Source organism: Toxotes jaculatrix, chromosome 12, assembly GCF_017976425.1.
Source record: "Toxotes jaculatrix isolate fToxJac2 chromosome 12, fToxJac2.pri, whole genome shotgun sequence".
Classification (NCBI taxonomy): Eukaryota; Metazoa; Chordata; class Actinopteri; family Toxotidae; genus Toxotes; species Toxotes jaculatrix.
Window position 1 is genome coordinate 5,940,715 of NC_054405.1, and position 27,072 is coordinate 5,967,786.

Sequence of the window (27,072 nt, forward strand, 5' to 3'; positions counted from 1 at the left end):
TTAGACAAAGATCAGGTGTGTGTCCTTGTCCACTCCATAGTTGCCTTTGTGCTCCTCAAACAGGTTGCTGAGTTCGTCCATGTACAGCTGGTGGAGGGCGTCAAGCTCCTCAGCTGTGGGCTTCACGTTCCTCTCCACCTTAATTGGCCGTCCAACTGCAGAGAGGTGAAAAGGTGCAGGACAACACACTCAGAGTCAGTCTGCTGTATGATTTGCAGTATGGTCTGTTTGATACCATTGGAGGTCTGTTCTATCTAAAAAAAAAAAAATGGGTGGCATGCGTTAGCGCTGTGTGGCAGTCTGTCACAGGAGGCTGTGGTGTGGGTGCAGCAGACTGAGTCACAGTCTCTCTGCCTCTCTGTGCAGGGCTCACAAACCCTGCTCTTCATCTGACCAACACCGCTCACGTTCACTGAAATTCTCTTTGCCAACTTAATGACATTAGATGCTTCAGACAAAATCAATAGCTGGTAGGAAATGGGCATGCTCTGTAGCCCCCTGACAGTGGCAGATGAACAAAGCTGTTCACTCACCTATTGTACTGATGGGTTTTCTGTAGGGTATGAGGCCAAAGGAGTACTGGAAAATGCCACGCGCGTGGAAGAGAGGCAGGGAAATGCCCATGATGTTTTGTAGCCGTTCCTGAATCCATCGAAGCCATGTTCCTCTTGGGTTTTCCACTTGATCAAACAATTCATTCTCTCCGAAGGAGAAGACTGGCACCAGATGAGCTCTAAAAAGATTTTTAATGACAATTCCGTTTAATTCATTATCGGCCACTATTTCAAATCCTTATGCCTTAAATCAGTTTCTCATTCTGCAGTGATCTCATAACAGACGTGCTTTCCCAGGAAATTCCATGTGAGGAACCTGAATGAGCTTCTGTTTCAAGAGGCCACGCTCAAGCGTCAAGAAACTTCAAATGAATAGAGTGTCAAAATTCTTTCAATAAGCCATAAAACCACAGAGAATTAACTGCATTTAACTGAAAACTGCTAATTTTCCCAGGGCTCCATGCTCTTACCCATGCTCCATGGCCATTTTGATGAAGCCTTTCTTCTTGGCCAACAGCACATTGAAGCTCCCAGGGTGAGCATCAAGTGCCTCTGGGGCCCCACCAACTGCTATTACAACAGCGTTACCACCACTGCGTTGGCAGAGTGGATAGCTGGCGCTCTCTTTGTCTGAGGGAATCAGACCTGAGGTGTTGTAGCAGAAAAGAAGGAGTGAATAAAATTATATACAATGATCAAAGTAGGTATAATAATTGCACTGCATGTGGCTGAATTAAAGAGACAGTTGAATCTGATCCTGTGTGATTGAAGTGTCTCTGGCCCAAACCTGCACACATGATGTAGTCTCTGAAGAACGGGGCTCTGAACCAAAGGGGCAACATGAGCAGGTAGCTGGTGAGGCCAGGAAACAGCTGTCTGAAGCCTGTGGCGTAGGTGCAGAAGTTAGTAAAGGCTCCTGCCACCAGCACGCCATGGGGATGGAAGCCTAAGACGTAGTTGTGCTTGGGATCCAAGTCAGCTGTCTTCACCAACTGGGTTAAAAACAAAAAAAAAAAAGGAAAAGAATAAATGTTCATCCATTGCTGTATCTAAATATGGCTCCATATGCCCAGTTCCACAAACATATTATGGATTTGAGATCGATAGATTCCATAATGGGTTAATCCAGTAGAATATTTTATTTCACATCATCTGATTCTTTCTAAAAGAGCTGGCAGTGTTTCACTGTGGTGGCCCAACTGGCTGCAATCCCAACCATGTGCTTGATATCCCAGTTTAAACACTGTTTTTGAGCCTCTGATCCCTCTCTCTCCCCCCATCTGTGGCCTCTGCACACTGTCCAAAAACATTTAGAACCAGTTAACTGTAAATTACACCTCTCTTCATACCTGTACAATACCTTCAGTGGTGGAAAGTAACTAAGTACATTTATTATGGTTTAGTACAGTCAGGTACCTGACTATGTCCATTTATACTTCTACTTCACTGCATCTCACAGGGAAATAATGTGCTTGTACATTTATTTGACAACTAGTTACTTTTCAGATTCAGAATTTACTATAAAATAAAAATCTGACATTAGAGAATATTCCTGCAGTAAAAAAAAAAGGAAGTAAGTAAACATACATTTGTGAAGCAGAACTTTTTTTTTCTAACCTACACCATTAATCATCTCACAACCCTTCACATTTATTTTGTGACTCCAAACAATGGATCAGATAGATCAGTGCGTCTTTTGTCACTGCAACTATATATAAACCAAACAGAGAAAACACACACCACTACAAATCTCAGTGTATGCAGAGTGATATCTACAGTGTACCTTTGACCTGTCCATGAGGTTGTGTTGTTCCTGTACCATGTCTATGTACTGTATTTACAGTGAAACTCTCTGTGTCTGTACACCAGTGTCACCAGGTTAATTCCAAATTCATTTGTTGCATTTGTTTCCTCAACATTAATCCTTGATATGTCCATTTTGTAGCTGTATTGATTGAACAGCCATTTGTTTACTCATCGGGGTGATAAGACTATAGAGCAGCTCTTCAGATCTATCTAAAAGTCAAAATGAACTCTGCTGGTATTGACTTACAAACACCTTGGAACAGAACCATACTCCATACTTTGTTTGCTCCTGGGCAGGAAGGACAAGCTTTGATGTTTACACCTAACACTGATGATTTTTCTGTTTGTCAGGGAAAGAGATCTTCATGTTGGATGAGTTCTCCAGTATTTAATCAATCCCTGGGCACTGAGCGATATTTCTCTGTAGTGTCAGACATAATGCTTCTTAATCACTGTGGTGTGAATGACCGGCTAAGATATCTCACCTGTGGAGGGATGTTTGTGTGCCTACACTGGGCCAGAGCAGCAAGGGGAGAGATAGTGGGAGGCACTAAAGGTCACTGTCAAGAGTAAAGAGTCGTGTGTTTGTTTTGCGATGCGCTGCGAGCATTGTGTCCTCTTGTGTTATTAGTATTTCAAGGCCACAGTGCTCTTAGAGCTGCATTCACACCCATTTTCTGGGAATCATGTTATCTTCTCAGGGATGAATTCAGAGATGCTTATTTCATTGTTATTTTCCTTTTTTTCCATTTATTTCTTCCTTTTAATAAACATTACAATATCCACTCAGATACAGAGTGCCTTTGTTAGACATTTTCTTGTGGTTGGTAAAATGTAGGAAATGAAAACTTAGACGAAGCTAAAGGGTTTTATTTTACTGTTTAATCATGTCATGATACTGGAGCTTCACGAAGCTGGTGTGTTGTTTTGTGTCCTCTCTGTTTGTATTGTGGGTACCTGTTGCTGGTGGCCCCCAGGTCACACAGTTAATCATTGGCTCCAGTTCCTCTCTTGAAGACCAAAGCTGTTTATAAACAAAAGAAATGTGACCAATCACTGAGCCCTCCCACAGGGCTGTCACCACCATATAGTCTCTATTGCTATTGTCCCTGCTAAGGACTTTGGTTTTTGTCCGTAAAGTTTGATGGACCAAAGGTCTGAGGGGAAAGTAATTACTTTTTGGTGTGGATCCACATGTAGATCTAGGAATTTTAAGGATTTCCTTTTGAAACAGCAATTGGATCCTAATTTGGAAGTCATATCCATCTATAGTGCTACAGCTATATGATAAATTTAAAGGCCTTAACTCAGTAGTTGTGAGTCTAACTCAGTTTTTTTTTTTTTTTTTGGTTATTGTGTACAGCCCTGTTATCCCCTGAAAGGTTTTAGGTGTTTCCTGAAATCACAGCCACCATAAGACATCATTCTACCCTAGTGAGAATCTATTAAAATAGCTCACACAGAGGTCATAGATGTTCTTTGTGATAGCTTTGGTTACATGTGAATTTGCATATTCATCTTGAACGGATTTCTGTCCTTCTCTGAAAAACCAAATGAGAGCACATCAGCTGGTAAAGTCCAGGCAGATGATGCTGTGATTAGAAACGAATGAATGAAACTAATTGGGCTCTCTGAAACACACTGCTCCTCTTTACCCTTACATTGACTCTTTGTTTCAGATTTAATGAGGCATACAGTCAGATGGTGCAAGTGATTCACTTTGGACAGGATACATGAGAGACTTGTATTTTTCTTCACACACAGACAGAAGCAGAAGCAGTGCTCGTCTGTCAGGTACTGACTGACACATGACCAGCTCCTGTACCTCTCAACTTAACATAAACTATGTGTGCCTGTTATTTGTGGGGCAGAGTATCATGAACAGCCATTCAATGCGTACACACAGAAAAAATAAAGTCTAATTATGCTCATTTCTGTGTGTGAAACTGTCAGAAAGCTGCTGGTTACGCTCTTTGTTTTGTGGTGTTACACTTCACAGGATTGTTTTATTACTATATAAAACTGTATTATTATTAATTTTACAAATTGTATCCTAATGTAGTTATAGTATTGTTACTTCAGTGCTGGTCTTCTCTTGACTTTTATTTTTATATGGTTCTTCTTTTATGGTGCTTACTGCTGTAACCGCCTTATCTTTGCTTTTCTTTTATCATTATTCAATGTTTTATTTTAGTGCTCATATTTTTCTCTGCAGATGTTCTAGTTGACTATGAAGCGATATTTTACAGTACATATATATATAGTGTGTTGATGTTGATAGTAGTAGTAACATTAGTATTGTTGTTTAAAATGTTTCTAAATTTAAAATTATATAGAAGAGAGGAATCTGATCACTTGAGAAAGTTCAGCAAAACAAGCCAATAGGGATCACTGTGTTATCATTTATGGCTTTGAGGGCTAATTCACATAAACAGAGCCATGACCCACTTAATACTCAGAGAGGAAAACAGGTCTAAGTATCTGATGGTGCATGTTGTTTTTAAGATTCTGACCTGGTTTTCTTTTAAAAAGTATGTTATAAACTCAATTCACCTGCTCCCATATGTACAGAAAGTTACTCTCTGTCGAAAGAGAGTATTTGAAATTTAAGATGTGTCTTTATATGAAAAAAAGCTTTAAAGACATTAATTTCAACAAAAACATTTTTAAAAAAGAGTTATCTAATAAATTCAACAAATGGTGCATAGTCATGCTTAAGTTAACATATGCAGAGCTGTTTTTAAAATGCTGCCGAACTTGTGTTGTTGTTGCTGCACTGTCTTATCAGCACAGTCCAAAGTATAAGTCTCTCCCGGGGGGAAGAAGCAGAGCCGTGTAATGTGCTGGATGTTGTCAGCAGAGGTTCTGGTATCTGAATTCCTCAGATGAGGAGCTCTGCACTTATTTTTTTCATGATTAAAAAATCTTACAGCCAACATCAACAGTGTTGCTGAGTTTGACAGAAAAATAAGTTGCTGGGTTTGTTTTTTTTGTTTTTATGATCAAAAGCAGGCAAACTGGCGATGCGCACTACTAATGCATGACCACAAGAGGGATGCAATGGGCTGCCTGAGGGAAGTCTGCATTGAACATTTACAGCTGGCTAGGGTCAGGGCCAGTTTAAAATGTTTGCAGTCTCATATTAAGAACTGTTGATATATTTGAAACTGAAGTATGGCTGCTAACTTATCAGTCCTCGCAAACAAATTTCAAAAACAACACAACAAGGTAAGTAAGTTTTGAAGGAACCTGTGCAGCATCAGTTATCTGTATCTACACACAGAATTATCACTGGATAATGTGTGTCTGTGTAAGCAGCAGTAACCAGCCTCTAGCAGACATTTCATATTCACTTGATTTATGTGGCGTGATTTTCATTTTAAAGCTGGAATGGGTCTTTTTTTTTTTCAGTGAGGCGGTGAGTTCATGGTTTGCAGACATGGGTTATCCATTAATCGCTGGAGTAACAGCCTTCTGTATTCCCCCGATCAGAGCCTCTGAAAACTGAAACGGTTCTGGTTTGCAGCAGCATCTGATGAGCTAAGGTTGGGTAAGCAACCAGAGTAAATCTGAAAAATCGCTAGAAGGGCTCTGATATGCTTTTAGTTAAAAGATGTTATTTGACATTTTGGAAAATGTACTTTCTTGCCAAGCATTAGATAAGAAGACTGACACTACTCTCACATCTGTCCATTAAAGATGGACAGGAGACATAAGCATAAAGCTTGGAAAAGGGGCAGAAACACACCAGCACCTGTAAAGCTCACTCATTGAGATGTTACATCTTAATGAGTAACACTGTGTAGTTTTATGGGGTTTATGTGCTGGATATGTGGATGACTTCCTGGAGAAGGAACACTCATGGTTCACATATTCATTACTTCTGCCTATAGGGTGCACCCAAATCATCACTATTTAGTATAGTATTGACAGTGAAATTTCTTTCAACAGCTATGTAAACACATAAGGACATGGTCTACTGTGTTCAGTCAGACAACAAAATATTTACTATAGGGTTTGGAGAGGTTCTGTGTACATATGCAGAACATGAGTACAGGGGACAGAGGGGCATCATCCATCAGTGGTCCATTTGCTGCCAAGAACAGAGATAAGGGCCGCTGCTCGTATGGAGCTGGAGATCAAAGATTAGATAAAATGAGTAGAGAGCGAGATGTTCTAATGTCCTTCTGTCTGACCTGCAGAGGTAAATCCCCCCCAACCTCAACAGGGACTTTAGGGCTGCTTAAAGGCAGTGATGTGCATAAATAGTACACATAATGATTGACATGGAGGCCATATTCAACAACAGCTCACCTTGATGGGGAAGTAATCCCTCATGTACTCCCAAACTTTGAGGCCGCACAAAAAAGGGACCCTGCGACCTCCACGTGAGGGTGTGTCATAGTCAAAGAACCACCAGATGGCGTACAGCACGCTGATCATCCAGAAGCGAGTGAACAGCAGGTAAAGGAACAGGAAGATGCAGGTGGGGGCTGAGGAAAGAAGGAATCTGTGTGGTGAGCAGCAACTTCACTATAAACAAATGTATTATATAAACCATCCACTCTGACTCAAATACAGTAGACTCTCTGTGAATGGTTTCTGTTGAACATCATGTGTTTGACTGGAATGATCCATTTTATGAATGACAGGCGTCTGCCATGCATCAGTAGCATCCAATTCTGCTGGAGGTGATATCATGAGTGGTTTTGGTGATTACTGATAGCAGAGCCATGCTGTGGGAAAATGTTGCTTGCATAATGTCAGTACAATTTAATATTTCACTATGACGTGACTGTTTCCCACTCAGCTCAGGGATCCATGGTTTCTCTGGATACACGCAGTCATCAATGTTCAGCTGACAAACTTCCTCTCAAAAACAGTACAACATCTATACTTTGATTGATCACTCCCATCATGTGATGGCATTATCTGTAAGTATGTGTGTTAAAAGATGAAAATTGTTCTGTTTTAGTGGAATAAAGTCTGGTGGCCTGATGGTTAAAGCGAATACCACATAAAATGTAGTATGGTTCATTGTTCATTGTTGAGGAACGTTTGTTGTATGTCATACCTCCCTCTCTCCTCTTGTCTCCTGCCTCTCTCTAGACCGTAAACTGTCAAACCAATGAAAAATCTCAAAAAAAGAAAAGAAAAATCTCTGACAAAGTTAGGAGGTTTAGCTGAGCATCCCTGTAGGAGACTCGCCTGCTGCCCAGTATGATGTGAGTGGTTTCACCTCTTATTATCTGAATGGCCTCAGACTATTTGACAAGCACAGTAGGGTTAATGATTTAGAGAGCTGATTCCCAAAGAGATTTTCAATCTGAATGACCCCTTCCTGCTGAAATACAGTTAAAAAATACAAAATGAAGACAAATGAGTGTGAGGCTAATCTTTAGTATATTTATTATCACAACGCAGTGCCAGATTTGACAGGTTGACTGCGCAGGACACACCTCCTACCATTGTGAAACAGCTGTAACGTCTGAAAACCACCTGCTGCACTTAAGACTTTGTGAAAAGTAGTCACCAAGTGAGCAGAGAGGTCAAAATAAAAAACTAAGAGTCGTGGATAAATGGTGGACACCTACTGTAAAGAAGTGAAGGCTAACTGTAGCAGATCTGTACTTCATCAGCAGAACCATCCCATTTATACTCCATCTATAAATACGCAAACTCACCCAGACCAAGGAAGGAATAGACCCACTGCAGCACCGCGGCCGTCTGTAGTCTCCTATGGAAGGGCACATCCACGGGGGCAAAATCAACCTTCATGTTTTCCACAAGCGAAGAGAGACAAACCGAGGCGCTGCAGCCGGTGGCAAAGAGGAAGAGTGAGTGAAGTGGGTCCAAAGTCTGCCTCTCTCACCTCTCCACCATCACCTCCAGCTGACAGTCTTATCTCAGATACTCAGTATGGGGTTTGATTTGTCAGTCCATATCTACCACAGCAGACTTTTGACCCTGCAAGGAAGGAGCTGCTGAAGCACAGACTACAGCATTCAGCTTTCAAACGCAAACAAAAAGCAGTGCAACACCAAGCATAAGTCAGTGGAAGACAGGGATGTCAAAGGCCTTTTTATGTTGCTTTTACTGCTCTTTCCCTTCCTTCCCTGCATGGAAGGCAGTCAGTGATTAGCATGACTGTGTAATATGCCGGTCTCTTTAAAACTGTAAAGGCAGCCCCATCTGCTTGAGCAATCACGTAACTGCATCTCAGTGAGATACAGATGGTGATAAAGGTCCTGGATTCTAACTCATTTCTTATCGCATAATGCCATTATCAGTGTCATATAAAATACTTTGAAATTATTTGGATATTGTTTAAAGGGAAAGTACAATTGTAGTCAAGTGTGTGGGATTGGAAAGGTTATCCAAGGTGTTGATGAAGAGGGAAAAAGATAACAGGAGATAGCAGAGGAGTCATTCGTGCATTGCATCACATGTCACACTGAGACAGACACACAGGAAGGTAAAATCATTCACTCAGTCACTTCAGTTAGACTGACATTTGCCAGGGACAATGGGTTGATTACCATTCCATTATAATTTACCTTTTGATTACATCTTCATAAATTATTAATTTATTGGCGGATTCACTGTCCTAATTCCCTCATTAACACTTTGATCTCTGAACACTCAGTCAGTTAGTGTTTTGCCTGCACCACTGACAAATAAGAAAGCAAATACAGTTAAATAGAAAGGGAACATCATATTTTAATTCTTACTTCTAAAAATGAGCTGCCAGCATCCATTATAAAGACTCCTGTATTTAGACAATGTGCTTGTCTTTCAGATGTCTTAGAAATCCTAGTCCAGTGTGAAACAGGCCCCTAGGGTGTGTAAATGTGCTGGCATTATTCATGTATTCTACAATTTGCTGTCACAGTCTGCCAATAATGGATAGTCTTTGTCTCAAAGGCAATTTTGCATGACTCAGTAGCCTACATTTAACAGTATGGACCTTTTAATGGCTTTGATGGGCTATTTTTTACATAATATAAAAACAATTGCTATTATACTTCCACATCAAAAATAGATCTAATACTAATTATAGTCAGTGACAATACTGCGTAATGCTTTAAAAAAATCATCTTGTTCCACTATTAGATTTCTTTATTTTATACGCGTGTGTGTGTGTGTGTGTGTGTGTGCTGGACCAAATGCCCCTCCTCCTGTACCAGTAACCTACGCTGTGTGCGTAAAGACGAACCATTTACGTCAAGTTCATCGTGTTTATCAGCCATTTAACGGAAATTAATGTTGTTCAAATTTCAAAATCATGAAATCATCAAAATAAACACCTGAGTGTTTATGCTACATGTGTTGTGTGAAGAGAATTCGACAGCCTAAAATACACATCACATCCAACATCCGCACCCCAAATAAAACTATTTGGGGTGCCTTTCTTTACACGGTTTCACCTGAGCGTCACTGAGGCTTTTAGTTTTCACGTTAAGCCGGAAGTCCTTTGATATTCTTTCTAACTTGACAGTATTTTCCCTCGGCTTCAGTTCTGTCTCCGGGATGCTGAGCAGGCGGGAGGGGCTGTTTTTCCTTGCAGTGCCCTGCTGTGGAGTGATGTAGCAAGACGTACGGGACAGAGCGGACACACAGAGAAGCAGAGCTAACGTTAGTACCGTTGTTGTTGTTTTTATTTATTTATTTATTTTTTATTTACTAAGCTCGTTCAAATCTATGGCCTCGTATCATTGAAACACAATGGATTTACTTAACCTAATCTAACGTCAACAGCATTGGAGCCCTCCGTGCCGCCTGTCACACGGACATCTTGTTTTTCTTTTTTTTTTCCTTTCCATATCAGGATACCGGAGTGTAGAGAACATATTTTCCCTTCATTTCGGACCTGGTGGAAACTGTATTGTAGTGGAGCTCTCCGAACCTCACCATGGCGTGGCCCTGTATCAGCAGGGCGTGCTGCATGGCCCGCTTCTGGAACCAGCTGGACAAGGCTGACATTGCGGTGCCTTTGGTGTTCACCAAGTACACGGACGTCTCTGAGATGCAGCACATCCAGCTGCAGCCGCCGCTCCACCCTCCTCAGGCCCGGGTCGCCATAGAAACGCAGCCGTCTCGCGCAGAAACCCGCACCACGACAGTGGCACGCGCGCCGCGGAGGTGCGTCTCCGAGGAGCGCGTGTGCAGCTCGGTGATGCGCGAGGACTTCAAGCACTGGAAAGTGCGACCCGAACCGAGCTGTAAACCCAAGAACGAGTACCACGGACCGGAAACACCGTTCAACAGCGAGACCCAGTACCAGAAGGACTTCAAGCCCTGGCCCATCCCGAAAAGGTACGACCACCCCTGGATACCAAAACCATCTCCGGCCACCTCCGCCGGAGATGACCGGGCACCTGACAGGTCCAGACACGCGAAACAGCACGTGGCGCTGACAGATGTGGACAGCGGCGTGGAGAAGAGCGCTATCGCCGACAAGGTGCAGGAGAAAGACCTGCTCCAGGGGCAAGAGAGGAAAAAGCGGTCCAGTGAGCGGCAGGGGGAGAGAAAAGTTGTCCTGAAGGTGGAAGGAGAGGGCAGAGGGAGGGCGGCGGTGGATGCTGTGAACAGGCAGATCAGAGAGGAGATTACAGCCGGCAGCTCATATAAGTGAGTCCACATGCTGCCTGTTACTGACAGGTTGAGAACTAAACTGGGTTTTATATCAATCATACGTTTAATCATTCACTCAATTAACAGAGAGACCGTTATGCTAAGAGGTATGCTCACACCTACAGAGGACACAGGCAATCTGTTGTCAGGTGAAAATGTTTAGAGACTGTACAAAAATGACTGGTGGGATTTTTAACACTATGGAACAGGTATTTTCCATTAATAACCAAAAGTGCCTGTATATTAATGGAATAATCATTTTAACATTGACACGAAATTACACAAAAGAAGTGGAATTGGCAGTTGTCATAGTTGTGGTAAACAAAACAAAATGATGTATCCTGTTCACCAGTCACTCTTTATTTTTGAACAGCTGTTACTGTCACTTTATGTGGCACCTTTACTTTTTTGACTCATTTTACTTTATTGTAATTCTGCTTCCTGCTAAAATAAGGAATTAACAACTCCCAAAGAAGTGTCTCTTCAGAAAAAATATTTAACCCTCTCCCTTTTCTGAACTTTCATCTCCATGTGGGGGAAGATCTTATAGATCTTTGCATACTGTCCCTTATTTATTGGGCCCTGGACAAACCTCCGATAAATGGGGGCCTTACCCAGGAGAATTTTTTCCACACATTTGAGCCTATTAAAAGATGAAAGGTTTGTTAGTGGTGTTCTTACTCGGTTACTAACTTTTGCATATTTCAGTCATGCTCCCAAGTGAACTGCAGTGAGCATTTTACAGTCCATAAAAGTTGCACTTATATACCAGCAGCTGGTATGCAGACCTAAGAGCACCCTTCCACCTCTGGCTCTTCCTCAGAAACTCCCGTCTACTAAAGAAACTCCCGTTTACACTTTAGTCATGAAGGGGAAGATGAGCAAGGAGAAAGGGGATGAATGTCACAGAGCAGTGAAAAGATTTGTGGTGATGGGGGTTACATCCCTTTGCTATGGCTAAAAGGAGGAGTCTCCTCTGTTTAATTTGACAAATGCATTATTGAAATCTGGGTGTTCACAGAAATATCCATGAACTTCAGCCCTCTTAGATATTCTCCTGTGTCATGGTGCATCAGAATCAGCTGACAGAATAAATAAGGTCACAGTTTACAGTAAACTATGATGAGGCAGATTTGATAAACAGAATTAAAACCAGTGAAAATGAAACCATACCCAACCCTACCCATGTGCATGTGAAAACATTACAGAGGAATCAACTTTTATTTTCTGCACAGAAGGTAATTCAGTTAAATGGACAGACCAGGGTGGAGTTGTTGTCAAACACTGTTGTTGATGTTTAGGCCCACGAGGCTAATCTTCTGTCCTATTATGCAATGTTCCCGAGGATGATGGGTACTGGTGGATGGATAAGCATCAAGTCACGCATGTCACAGCCGCTGTGCGATTGCCTCATAAAGCTGTACGTGGTTGTTATAGGTTTAATTGATGTTCTGTGAAGGCTGGTGGAGAGAATGTGAGATGATGCGATAAATGAGAAACATCTCACACGAGATTTATTTGTTTGTTTGTTCTGATGTTTTTTGTCCCTGCTGCACTTGGTTTTTAGGGAATGGAGTGTTCAGTGTTTTTATTATTTGTCTCACCATAAAGAGACACATCTCAGCATTTGTATTTGTAAAACATTTAATTTGATCCAGTGTTGACTTTGCAAGGTGTGAAGTTTTATATTTTGGCTACATGTTGTCACAGAGTGCAGGTTTGGGTTGAGACAGGACGTCTGGACAAAGTTTGAGTCGGCAGGCAGAGGTGAAGGGTGCTGTGGGAGATCGGTGAGTGAGTCTTGCAGCTGTTCGGTGCTGTGCTGTCGTTCCTGTGTTGTCGAGCAGTCCTCAGGGCGCAGCCCGGGGCACTTTTCCCCCCACATGTCATGAAATGGCTGCATGATGACAAGCAGAAGCCCAGTCAACCCTCTGTCTTCATCTGCCTGACTCAAAGCAGGTCAACTGTGGCTTAATACCACAGATAGTGTGTACACGGTTACACAGCACACACACACACACACACAAATACACCTTTACTTTTGCCTTCATTTTCCCTTCACACCAGTTAATACTGATCACATGTGCAAAAAAAACACTGTTAACATATTTTATTACATTTTCTCTGCGGTTTGGTTGGACTCCTTCATTTGGACGACAGAATTTGTGAAACAACAAAATGATCACGCCATCAATACCAATAAGGTTCTAGTGGAAGACAAGAATTAAAAATGGTGAGTTGTTTTCCAGCTTTACACTGACTTATAAAAAGTGATGAGTGAGAAATGCTGTGAAAAAAAAAACACATGGCACCCTGGGGCCTAAATATATCTTCATATTTTCAGTGTTCTCCACTGAAATGTCTCAACATTCATTAGCTGGACTTTGAGGAGTCTGGGAGGTGTATGGGAGAAGAAGAAATTTGAATTAACAATTAGTGCATACAATTTAGTAATTCATGCTTTCAGTTTTCATTTGTGCTTTCAGTTCAGCATAGTTTATCATCCTGATGTGATTAGTTTTGTCTTGTGTGCAGCCTTTACACTCTCACTGTGGATGACTTGGATATAATATGATTCTGTTTGATCGTGGACTGAGAGGTGTGCTTCAGAAATATGGGGTGCTTCAAAAATATCTTCTTTGTCATATTCTTTAAACTTCCATCTGACTGGATGGAGATGCACCAAGAGGGTACAAATAAAATCAAGAGCAGAAGAGCTGTGCCTGAACTCAGCCTCACAGAGCAGCTCAGCTATTCAGCTGTTAAAAGTCATACTCAAACATATCTTGGTGGCAGTGCTTTTTTTGAAGTTAATATTTCCTATCTCATCCTATCTCTCTCTTTGTAATAATATTTTGCGTTTATATAAAAAAAGATACGGGCTGATAAAAATCAAATATTGATATAGTTATCAGCCTCAGTAATCCTGTATCAGTCAGCAGTTGAACCCCTCTCTTATAGTGTATAGACTCCATAGTAGGAACCAACTTTCATTATGGAACCACATGAAGTGTCTATTCAAAGCCAGCCCTGCTCTACCATTGTGCTGGTTTGCACCATGCCAATTAAACAGGAAGCTCTGTCCCTCTCAGCTATATTCTCTGAGGAAGATACTTGCTGTTTTTCTAAACTTTTATTTATCCAGCCTGCTGAACACAAAGGCTCTTTTTCCGCGGTGCACCTGGGAAATGTCAAATGCAGCTATAGTTCTTTTATGTCACTGTTAACTATTTCTTTTCCTGCCTGAATTGGTGCAGCATTTTCAAACAACAGCCTCCCAGTCGCAACCCCCATCCAGCCTTCATCTCGCCGCTGCATTATGTTTAAAATGCCATTTTCTGCATGTGAATAAGTCGTGAGTCTGAGGCGGAAGCTGCTGGAGTCTTTGTTAGTGTTGCCGGGACTGCTGTAAAAGACAAAGGCCGTTCCTCATCTTGTCAGGGTTATTTGTTGCATTTATGTGACGTGTGGCGTCTAAGAAATGACATTCACAGAGCACAATGCATAAAGAGTTATCACGCAAATGATTGAGGATGATAAATGAGTGTGGAGTTTCATCGTTGACAGTAAGGCAGGTACGGGTGGGTTCACTGAGTTCAGAGAGAGAGATACTGAGGAGGCATGAATTTTTCATTTACATTTTTTTTTTCACATGTCATAGCTCAACATCTTTCACAACAGTGTGATCTCAGGAGCTTCTTTGATGTTTGTCACCTGGGCGCATAAAATCCTCCCTCTTTCCATAAACTCCAAATGAGTTTGTCTTTTTATGTCACGTTTACAGAACATATGTAGCATTTTGCAGTTGCAGACAGTGCACTGTGAAGAGGCCAGTGGATTCCAGTGGATTTAAAAAATGATCCTCTTAGAGAGCCTGCAAAGCATGGTGTTTTCCTGACAAGCAGTGAATGCAGGAACACCGATTCCCGCTTCAGCTCTGAGACAGAGACAGGATGAAGCTGTAAAAATGGTGGGCTGTTATCACCAAAGTCCCGAGATCGTTTATTTTCTCAGAAAATGCTTTGATTTTTCTGCTTTTTCTGTGCGGATGGTAAAACCAGTGTGCTTTAGTTGTGCGATGTTTCTACGTATCTTTGCCGCAATGTAATCCTCAGATCTCAGCTGATATCCAGTATTTAGCTCTGGCAGCTAAAGCTAACTGTCTTATGTAACCAATCTAATCTGATTTTATCATATCTGATTACAGTTAGTTCACAAGCATGGAAATGAATGAATTATGTGAGATGCTGTAACCCAGCTAAACCTGCGACTGTAACCAAACTTTGATCATTGTTAAACTGGCAGCTTCATTTTTGTAAAGCACCAGTGAGAATGCTCCTTCAATACAAGTTTTCAAACGGTGGCTGTGGTATGTTTGATGATATTTAGTTTTATTCAAATCAGGACAGTTTTAAATTGCTACCACGGCAGAGGAACAGTTAGTGACAGTAATTATTGACCATACCAAGAATGATTGTAAAACGTGGCCCAGTGAGAATCCCCTGTAATACTGCAGTGTACTGTTTCCATTGAGCCACTGCCTAAGAAGCAACAGAGAGGCTGTGAGATAGAGATGAAGCCAACTGATCCCAGGAGGGAGTATTGACCAGAAGCCAGGCCCTACACCCGCTGAAACACCAAGAAACAGCATTAGGCAGTGAAGCTACAGCTCTGTGCGTGGGCAGACTGACTGTGTGGAATACTCTGAGAGAAGCTGACCAGCCCTTTATCTCAGGCCAGCACTGCTGTGGAATTAGAGCCAGAGTCACTGTGGCCACTGACAGAGATAACTGAGCAGAAATTTGTCTCAGACCGGCTCAGATGTATTTATGGTTTACAGAATTTCAAAGTTCAGTCTAACACAGAGTCACATACAAAGGCAAAATTCAATGGGACTCAGCGTCAGTACACAGTATAGGCAAAGACACAACTAGCTGTTATTTGGTTTAGTGATTTAGGTATTATTTTAGCAATTATTCATTTAGCCTGTAAAAAAAGAAGGCCAGAAAATTGTGAAAAATACTCTTTTGAGTTTCCCAAGACCCCAAGTGACATAATGAAATAGCTTGTTTTGTCAAATGAAACCAACCCAGAGGCCCACAGTGTTCGATTTACGACGATTTAAATCAAAGAAAAGCAGCAAATCCTCACATCCAAGAAGCTGGAAGCAGCAAATGTCTATCAAAATATTTATTGTGTTATGACTGAGCTAGGATTTGAACCCAAATGCACGACTCAACGACAAAGTACAAAGAAAACAGTTTTATTCACAAAGTAACAACTGAAAATCACAAGAGGCAATGGGTCAATGTAAAGAAAAGGAAACAAAAAATCACTCATTCGAGGAGAAAAGGCAACGTACTAAACAAAGTAACAAAGAAAATCTAACAACGAGAACAGAAGTTAAGACTAGGATAAAGAAACCAAAAATACACGACCTGACTTGGCAAGGGCAAGGTAAACATGGACAAAGGCTGGTTCAATGACAACATGACAAGACAAACTGCCACAGGACAAGGGGAAACGCAGACTATATATACACACAACAGGTAAGGGGAAACAGGTGGAAACAATTAGGGTGGAGAAACAATTACAACGGTGGGAAACAAGACAAAGACAGGAAGTAGGACAAGACAAGATACACTAGGGCAATGATTTCAAAATAAAACAAGCCACAAGACAATATAGATACAAGACAAAAACATAACTTGACATAAATTTACAGACTGACATATTGATGGAGTAATTACTTAACAAAGTGTTTTAAATATTTGATATAAGTAGTGTAAGGTTGATCGAGCAGCAGAAAAAAAAAGCTGTTCATCAATCCAGATATTTTATTGTCTGAGCAGGTGCAGCATGTTTACAGCTCAGATCGGCTTGGACAAAAACAAAACTGAGAAGTAACAAGAAAGATGAAAAAAAACGAAGAAAAACAATCAAACAGGAAACAACTCCAAACCAGGCTTTGCCCCTCTAATTTAGGGCCCTTGGCAGCTACTGTGGCTTCTGATGCCAGTGGGGTCTGAACTCCTGTTTTTAGAAACAGTCTCTTCTCCTGCTCCAGGAAGTAACAATTAGGTAAACAGTTAAATCAAAGCAGTAATTTATCCATCAGACAATAGATAAATAGTACTTAGAAAATAGACAAATACTCAGCTTAGATGTTGCATACACCCATGACATTTAGGATTTATTGTGATTGTGATCTGATGGATGGATGATATGGGACACATACAGTAGATATTTTGGTCGGTCCACCATTTAATGGACATTATGTGCAGAATTAGAGTTTAAATTTAACTGTGCTTTGCATGGATGTTTGATTGTGGGACCAATTTATACTTTACATACCCTTTTAAAATTCTGAATACTGTGAGGACTCCCGGTTCATACTGTAGCTCTGTAGCTCCTTGGAGCTGTTGGAGGAGAGTCTGATTGCATTTAAAGGTTTGAGGCACATTATTGATGTGGGATTTTAAAACACACTTCTCAATTGGCATCCATCACTGAGGTAACTTTGACTTTTTTTTTTTTTTTACTCCCGGGTGGTTTTTCTGTGGCCTGCCAATAACCTGTCACCTGCTTTCTACTTTGATTGTGTGTCAAGACAACTTGTGCAGCTCGACACGGTTTGCATTCCCAGTGTTTTTGTTCTTTTCTCCCAGGGCTCTTCCTTGGTGAGTGATCCGGGCTGTGCCACATTAGAGCAGGGCTGCATGAAGCTCAGTGGTGCTGTACCCTGGCGTGGTTCCACCCCTGTCAGTGCCAGTGTTTGGTTGTAGTGACGAGGCCTTTCTCTGCACATCCCCTCCACCGCAGCGGGTCGGAGGGGTCAGCCGTCCAAAGCAGCTTTAGTCACACAGCAAGAAATCTCAAGCGGTATGATAGTATGGTACAGGCCTCAGTGACTCAGAGCTGAACAACATCCTCTGAATTAACAAATCAGATGCAGAAATAGAAATACAGTCATAATAAGAGCAGATAGAAGAGGAGCTTGTTTGAAATGTGTGTTAGAAGATGATTATTTCCTTTCACTTGTGTGACACAGACCCAACAAAACTGGAAGGACTGAATTGTTGTAGGGTTATTAGGGTTCTCACTGTACCTCTGTGGTTAAGTACTGAGACTAAATGTGAGAACACTTACACAGGAAGGTGCAGACCAGTGTGAGCTGCAGCTTGATTTTTTTGACAATCAGAACAGAGTTTGACAAATGGTTCTCTGTACACGAATGTTCCACAGGGTTCCCTCTGGGCTACGTCATTTCCCTGCTTTTATTTGGCTGTCAGGCTTATTATGATGACAGGTACGTTCTTACATATGTGGATATTATAGTCAGTCTTTTGCACAGTGTGGAACAGAGTCATGGTCCAGTTGGGTCCAGTTGAGTCCAGTACCTCAGTACCTCGGTGCCTGCTTGTGCTTTTGTCCCAGTGAACTGCTGGTTTCTCTGTTACGCATTTAAATACATCTAACGACCCCACAGCTCTGAGCGCTGAGATAATATTTGCAGAGCTGAAGGGAACAGCGTCATGTGAACCTCAGACTGTTTTCATGCCCGTCATGTACAGTAGTTAGATGCAGATGCTTTTAAACCAAGTACACTGTGACCTCTGAGACACAGGCTTTATTGTTACACGGTCATATGTTCATGAATAGCAGCTATGTGAGAGTACAAACCTGTGTTTCACACTGTGAACACTGTCTGCACGCACAATCTGTCTCTTTCTCTGTCTTTCTCAAACACACACACACCCTGCAGTGGCATGTGAGAGTTTATACCCTTGGCCTTGGACATTGTTGTGTAACCTGTCTTTGCACTATGGCTTCTTGGCCCAGTTGAGCATTGAAAGTGGACTTCAGTCCTGTTATGTAATAGCTCCCTGTGTGATTTCCAGCTCTCCTCTGTACCACTGGAGGGATTTCTGTATTCAGCAGACACATCACTGTCACCAGCCTCCGTATGATAAAGAGTTTGCTTTTCACATTATGGTAAAATTACATTTTACGCTTCAGTTTTTTTTTTGATAATTAAAAAGCTTAAATGTGAGTGCCTGACAGCTCATTTAAGTTTAAATTAATTAAACTAATTATAAATGTAAGAAGATGAAATGGTGAAAGTTTGTTGAAGAACTTGTAAAATGTCACTTGTCTTTTTGGCCGCAGTGAGAAAGGTTTACCATAAATCCTGTAAATCCCGGACTGTGCCTTACGTGTCACACAATCTGTTGTTGTTTATCATTTCACTCCCACGTCCCATGGCAACCCTCCACAGGAACTCTTGAGGTCAGAAACCAGCTTTTATGCTGAAATGGAAAGTCAGACATCTCAGCTACAGTCTAACAGCCCCCTCCTCAGTGTAATACATTAGGAGATGTAAAATCAGTGCAATGTCCCTGACACACACAACTTACATTAAACAGGATCACATGGTCTCCAAGGCTGTTCTTCCATAGCTGCAGTTATTGATTCGATGTCTTTCCATAAGACTCAGCCTTACAAATTGTTCTAATGAGTCTGTAGTACAGCAGTGTGGCCTTGCCTGCTTCTCCATCCACACTCAGTGGTGTTGCTTGATGTTGTGCTTTTCTTTACTTACATAGGGAACCAGGACTTTTCACTGAGTCTTGGCTACAGTTGTGCGGCTTGGAGTGTTTGCACAGAACTGTGTTTGTGTTTGTGACTTTACTGGAGCTACAGGGGAGAAATGATAGGTATCATCTGACTGGCCTAAGCCAGAGAGCTGTCCGTTTCCCTTTGTAATCAGCTGCTGTTGCAGGAGACGTAGTGTAAGAACCCATGAAAACCATTTTAATGTTTTGGATGAGGACACAGAGGTCAGGTTCTGGGATGGATGTGTTACACACTGTTATTTGCCATCTTTTCATTTCCTGAGTATTGGTGCACAGCACAACTCCCTCACAGCAGCAGATTTACCTGCTTTGTTTCTGGCTGGGAAAAAAAAAAACAGGCGTGAACAAAGAGAAATCCAAGGCACATACAGTTTGTAGCTTATCGTCATGAGCAGACTGTCAGACAGAAAATAAGCTTCCTCTTAACATATTACTTAGTTCTTTTTCTCCCTTTTCTTTTATTTAACCAGGTAAAAGTCTTGTTGAGATTAAAATTTAATTTTTCCAGAGAGAACTGACCAAGACAGCAGCATAAAAACATTTTAACATATTGGAGTGTCTCATAGTAGATTTCTGTTTCCTGAAGAATTAGCTGATGAACCTTTCTATAAAGAGAAACCACATTTTTCTCTTAACAATAACACAGCTTCTCTATTGAGAGGATTTGCTGCTTGCCTCTGTTATGTGATCATAAATTGAATATCTTTATTCTAAAAGTATTGGTCAGAGAAAACAAACAAGGAAACTGTGATTGGTATTTTTCACTATTTACATACATTTTATGGACTAAAGGATACAGCAGATTAATTGATCGTAAAAATGATTGTTACAGCTGCATCACTAATTGCAGTGGAAGTACTGGTGATAACCTTACAATGTATCTGTAACAAATACTAGTTTGGTGCAAATGGCTGAATGAGTAATGCTGAGGGAATGCATTACACTGCAGAGAAAAACAGAGTGTGAAGGAGAGAAAGAGAGAGAGAGAGTGATGCAGTGTGATATATGAAAGTAAATGACTGTAATATGCACCTGCTATGGCTGTCCTCTGTGGCACAGTAATCCATAGGTCTTTAAATGAGAGGAGGCAGATACAGAGCACATGCTGCAGGCCAGCCTGCTCTGTGTGAATGCCATACTGCTGACCTTCTTCAGAACTGCTGTGTGAGGACTACAGAAAACCACACCATCAGACTGCGGTGCAGACCTCCTCCCACTTACACTACCTCTGACACACTCCGCTCTCTACAGTAGTAATGCAGCACCACCTCACATATTTTCTGCAGACAGTGATTATAAACTTATGTTGCCTACAATAAAAATCTGTTTTTTTTTTGGAGAGATTTTCTTGAGATGATGCTCCAACAATGATTGTCGGTCATCAGACAGTCAACAAGAAAACACAGCAATATACACAGACACATCAAAGACTCACAGTCATCTCTGGTTTGCATGTGGAGAATTATACCAGAAATACACTGATACAGAAAATATATTACCAGTGCCGAAGGGATAGTCCAGGTCCATGTTGGAAAATGTCCTTATTTGTTTTCCTCCTGCTGTCATTGCACTAATGATGACAGGCTCGACTTGACACAAGCCTTTACAGAAGTGGTTTACCCAGAAGGTAACTTGTCCCCCTCACCTATGCATTGTCATTGTCAGCTCTGCATCATGGGAGATTTACTTGTGATAGCTGACTTCCTTTTTTTTTTCTTCACAGAACCGAATTTAAGGCTTACAGAGATGTGAAGCCTGCCAAGATGATCCGGGCCAAGTCCCAATACCTGCCACCAGATGAGAAGACCCGCTTAGAGACCAGCTACAGTGCCACCTTCAAGGGACAAGCCCCGCTGCAGTCTGCTGACAACAAGGCCCTGGAGAGGAGGAGGATACGCAGTTTGTACAGCGAGCCTTACATAGACTCCACCAAACAGGTAAGAAGGCACCTTTCTAACTTATTGAATGGTTTAAAATGAATTTAGGGAGCAGCACAGAAAGGGGAGCTGACTAAATCTTTTTATAGCTGTAATGCTGTGAAATCGCACAACACAGTTTTAGAAGTTACCAGCCATCCCAGCAATCTGATTTCCCCTGTCCGACATCCTTAGGTTGACAGATATAGTGTCCTTCGTTCTAAACCCAAAAAGCCTGGAGCCACAGCGGCAGGCCAGGGCAAGCCAGCGAAGAAAGCCAAAGATAAGCAGAGCGGCGCGCTGAGGGGCTCCAAGAAGACGGCCTCGGAGAACCAGCCCGAGAACCGGCCGGCGGTGGGGGACAAGGAGAAAAGTAAAGAGATGAACAACAAACTGGCTGAGGCAAAAGAGTAAAAATCATTTAGATCTACTTCTCCTTTTATTCCTTATTTTTTGGGGGGAAATCAGAAACCGAGGCTGCAAAATAAATTAAGGTTATCATCTTTGTTCTCATCTTTCTTTTCTTTCATCTCTGCTTCCCCTTCCAGTCTCTCCTCCTTCTCCTCTCTGCTCAGTCTCTCAGTGTCTTCTCATTCTTCTCTGTCCTCTTTCACTACCTCTTGGCCACGTTTGTACAATAATACTAGAAGAAGATGTTGACATGACATGTCATTGCTCCTCCCGCCTCACACCATATTAGATCGCTATAGTAACGAGTGGGTAGGAGCATCCTCTTTCCTCCACCATTTGATGCCACCCACCACCCCCACTCTGCTCGCCTCCATCTCTAGGTTGCCATGGCTACTGGCTGCCTGGCTAACCAATGGATGGCTCTTGTTGCATGGGCCCACCAACAAGCAATTCTGAAGGGTTGGCTTTGATCAGCTGAGCAGATTGCTTTGTTGAGTTTATCAAGGATTTTTGTTTCCCTTCTTTCGGTTTTTTGGTTTTATGAAACACAGATAATCACATTGGCACTTTGGATATGGTCTGTGCACTTGCTAAATTAACAGCAAATCTGAAAATCTTTGATAAATATCCTGCTTGGTTAGTCATGAGCGTCTGATCCGCAGCTTGTTTTGTACCTCCTCTGCCATCTTTGCTACTGTTCTCTGTTCATGTAGAGCTCTCGGGGCTCAAAGTGTGTGTTGGGCAACAATTTGTTTAATGTGATTTTGCAATTCAGTTTATAATGGAACAAATTTATTTCATTTCATATTACCAAAAAAAATGTCTCGTTTGTTCCGTTCACTCATGTGCAACCCATTCATACAGCGGTACTTTATTTCGCTCAAGGTTATTTTGTAACAACCAATTTGTTGCCAACAAACCATCTGGGTCACACTAAACTGATTATGCATTAAACACCAGTCATTTGCATAGCAGATGAGTACTCCCACTGAATTAGATAACACTGTCATGCAGCCCTAATGACACTTAACATTAGAGTAATAACATTTTTCAGAATCAGAGAGGGATGAGCTCATTTGAGCTGGAAAACGTTTGTGTCCTGTCCATCAAGCACAGTGTGCAGAGCTGTCAGTCTCAACCACCGTAACTCAGTGTAACCACCTCCGACACAGTCTTTATCAACAAGACTGAGCCCTCTGTGGAGCTTCACAACAGTGTCGCAGTTGCAGCAGCCTGCACTCGAACACACACACCTCCTGTTTGGAAATGTACCCTGCCCAGGGTGACCGTAACCAACGGGATTAGACTGCCATGAGACGACTGCAGGCAGCTCATATTGCTGCTCAATGGCACGTTTCACATCACCTTTAAAGAGGGAGCTTTACGGATGATGCACACATTCACCATTCAAATAAAGTGTGAACACACTGCCAAAAAAAAAAAAAGCACAGTGCTGTGATGGAGGTGTAACCCGGACTCCACTGTCCATCGCTCTCTGTTTCTGAATCCATGTTCTTCTTCTTGTTTGGCCCATATTCCAGGCTGTGAAAGTATGAACAGTATGTTGGTTTGATGAGGTAGAGTTTGTTTTAAAAATGATGATTCAACGCTGGATTTACTTTTGCTTTGTCTGGCAGGTTCAACATGGTGGTGCCGTGTTTGTGTGTTAGAAGGATCCGGTAAAGCCTCTGTTTTTTAAAATTTTAATCCAAATTTTCTCACAGTGAGATGTGTTGAACAAAAGGGAACAAGAAGTAAGTTGTATTGTAACTGTTTATCTGTTAAAACTAATTATAACCTCCCTTGTATATAAAGCTTATATTTGTGTATATATTATAGCAGGGCTACATGTTGGCTGAGTCTGAGCCACGATTGACTCTACACTTGCTCCAAAGCATCCGGCTGCTTTCTATTAGCAATCTTAGCAAACATACATATATAGGCATATCTGGGCTTAGAAGAGCACTGTACAGTCTTGTCATGGGTCAACCCATCAATGTGCTCCACACCCCCGCCCCCCCAAAAACACACACACACACACACACACACACCTCACTTATGTCATTAGTTCTGCTTCTCACCATCCTTCCCACCATTCTAACCGGACAAGTGTACCATTTCTGTTTTCTGTGGTGTCTGAGTCAGCAGCAACCATCACCGCCACCACCATGTCTATCCGAGCTAAGCACGCGCCCTGTCAGGAATGAGGGCCCGACTCGTTAGCATTTTGCAGCCTTTGGTTGGGGGATGCTTTGTTATGTAATACAGAGGAGGGGGCTTGCAGGGGCAGTAAATGTAAACAGTGCTTAGCACACCACACACCTGGTGCTATCTTTGTGATTCTTAGGGAGATAAGGATAGAAAGTATGGTAAAGAAAGTTATGTCTTGGGCAGAAAAAAAAGAGAAAAAAAAAGAAAATTGACTGTGACGTGCTTGTGTTTCTATCTGCTTGCTCATATTTAATGAAACATTACAAATAAATGCAAAAAGCAGAAAAAGCAGTGTCTTCTTGCTTCATTTTGTTAAGAAGAATGGGTAAAGATTAGTGGTTGCAGGTATCTGTCAGCATTTCTCTCGTCCCAGTCTTTGTCTTTGTGAGACAGACGACATTTATTATCAAATAAATCCACATGGAAGAGAATTTTGCTCTCACAGCTTCTTTCTATGCTTATCCAAGACCGCGCCGCATTCTGGCATGAGCTCTGACATCCTGTCCAGGCCCTCCCTGCATGTTGCCCTCATGTGAGAACTGAAGAATATATTATTTTTTGCGCCTTGTCTCAATATATTCGAAGAACTCATCCAACTTAAAGAGCAACATGCACGTCGAAGGATGTTCAGAAACTTATTCCAGAGTAAGATGTCATGTGCTTCTTAGGCCTCAAGTGAATGTATAAATGATTCTTTTTAATGTGAAAAAAAAAACAAAAAACACAAATGTGTGATGTTACATTTGCTGAGATCACATTCTTCTTCCTCATACTCAGTCTGGGGTCAGGGGTAGGATATTTGAGGATGTCACATTTGGATGATGCTGTGTCCAATTTCTTGTGTGCTAATGAGTGACATTCTGATTCATTTGAAGGGTTGTGCTAAAACAGTACCACTACATACAACTCTGCCAGCCAATCCGAGATATTGGCTGGGTGCAGACTCTAAAGCAACACCTGTGGGGCTGTGCGCTACCCAATCCCAGGTAACCAATCACAAGAGCGATTAAGAAAGAAAATAGACCACGAGCCACAAATGCCACTCATACTCATTCATACATGCACATGGAGTTGTGATTTACTTTTGTTTTCTATTACAGTGGCACAATTTTTGTTTTGTTTTTTCTGGTGAACCACCACATTATTTCTGGTCCACTCCTCAGGTCATAGCCCCTCTGTATTTCTCTTCCATATGGACAGTAGAGTTAGGAGGTGAATGGGGCTGTCTGACTGCCTGCTGTCACATCCTACATGCGAGGTTCCTTAAGGTGCCTTTTCTTAAGGAGGCCACAGGTTCAGTCCTGTCATCTCCAATATCGTGAACCTCTGTCAGCTGCCGTAATGCACCCACTCTTCATGGTTAAAACCAGCTGCATGACTGTTGAATTATCCACCCAGGGAGGAGTGTGAAGGTCTCTTCTTCACATGTGTAATCACCTGTAATACTCTTATGATCTGTAGCAGTTTGCATCTCAGCTTGTTGTCACTGGTTCAACTTTCCATACTATGTTTACACTACAACGATCATTTTTCATTCTAGCCCTGTTTGGAAAGCATGCTGCCACTGTTTTCTGTTGGACCTGCAATCAGATGTTATGTTTGGTCTAGACGTTGCACTGTATCTATTGAGTCTGAGCATGGATATGAGATGAACTCAGCTGGGGTAAGTAGAAATGGAATGAGGGAGACAGCTCTGCTTTGGAAACAGTTCAGAGGAAATTGTAAGTGCATGTTAAAGATTTTCACTCTAATTTGTACTGCTTGATTTTTCAATAATGAACTGCATCTCGTAGCTTTCTCTCACAGAACACCCCGAGACCCTCATTGCACTATTGGCATCCTGTAGCTCTAGTCACTGAGATTCACTGAGTGAGTCAAAGTGTAGATTAAAGCCAATAGCTTGTATTGATCTAAATGCAAAGCTGTCCAATCCATCATTAGAAACAGACCAATTACTTTATTTTCCCTCTGTATTCCATCTAATTTACTCAAGTTTTTAAAGTTACGCTATTTATTTTATAGTTTATTAGATGTTATTTTCCATAAAGATTATCACTAGCCATTTCTATGTAATGTGTGGCAAACAGACAGTGAAAAAAACCTGTACTGTTGCTGTACCTTTGTCTCCAACTGGCTTCACCCCTCAAACAGAAGTCTGATGTCCTCCTCTGAAATGAGCGGTCGCAGGGTGCTCAGCTCAGCTCAGCCCAATGACTTGCTGTTTTTCACCCGAGCAAAATGCCTCATCGTGTGTCTCTTTCTGTCTCCTTCTTCTTCTTCTCTCGTATCTTAACCATGTGCTGCCTCGTAGAGATGCTAAAGACGAGGTTCTCCGACCCAGTCATTATCATTCCCAGGGTGCTGTTGGAGGAGAACCACAACCACCGCTGGAACGACCCGAACCTCGGAGGAGCAGCGGAGTCGTACGCTTTGCCCTAGATGTGAACCAGACTGAGTAGTTCTGCCTCTGAGGATGGAGGCGGCTACACCTTTATACAGAGACTGCTGCTCTGTGCTGTAAATATCTAGTATTTATGTTGGATTAGGAAAAGAAGAAAAACAAGAGGAAGCTCACATATTTGAAACATGCATGTCTGAAACAACTTTTGGCTCAGAGGTCACAGCTGTTTGACCCCAATGGCATTATTGATAAAGGTGCTACATTATTTTTTTGGTTTCATGCGGTTTATTTTAAAGGACATTGTCAATATTGTTAGAAATACCACACCATAAAGTGCTTATACAATATTTACAACAAAACTGTACTGTACATCGACTTTAGTGTAAATAAATGAACATAACTTGCAGATTACCATACTGTATTTTAATTTGTGTTGTATGGTCATTTTCAGATAGTGGGTTATTATGAAGTGATAAAGTGATGAAGCATGTTATATAGGCAGA

At 41.7% G+C, this 27,072-nt stretch overlaps 2 protein-coding genes across 2 annotated transcripts; one reads left to right on the forward strand and one right to left on the reverse strand.

Annotated features, from left to right (window-relative positions):
• On the reverse strand, nt 1-10,274 carry mogat2 (monoacylglycerol O-acyltransferase 2). The gene is given in 9 exon segments (XM_041052000.1): nt 1-155; nt 534-733; nt 1,025-1,199; nt 1,342-1,546; nt 6,675-6,853; nt 8,045-8,154; nt 8,156-8,327; nt 9,778-9,934; nt 10,194-10,274. Coding segments are annotated over 9 exon segments (1,434 nt in total).
• Nucleotides 10,264-26,627, forward strand: map6a (microtubule-associated protein 6a). Its single transcript, XM_041051758.1, has 5 exons — nt 10,264-10,991; nt 21,354-21,567; nt 21,742-21,956; nt 25,044-25,154; nt 26,480-26,627. The coding sequence occupies exons 1-5, from the start codon at nt 10,273-10,275 to the stop codon at nt 26,625-26,627; spliced, it is 1,407 nt and encodes a 468-aa protein (XP_040907692.1). The 5' UTR covers nt 10,264-10,272.
• The last annotated feature ends 445 nt before the right edge of the window (nt 26,628-27,072 follow it).

Excerpts from the sequence above, each read along its gene's own strand:
- map6a (XM_041051758.1), top strand. The coding sequence starts at position 10,273 with ATGGCGTGGCCCTGTATCAGCAGGGCGTGCTGCATGGCCCGCTTCTGG. Across the intron at positions 21,568-21,741 it reads ACATAGACTCCACCAAACAG|GTTGACAGATATAGTGTCCT; the intron begins GTAAGAAGGCAC and ends CGACATCCTTAG. Across the intron at positions 25,155-26,479 it reads TGTGCGCTACCCAATCCCAG|AGATGCTAAAGACGAGGTTC; the intron begins GTAACCAATCAC and ends GCTGCCTCGTAG.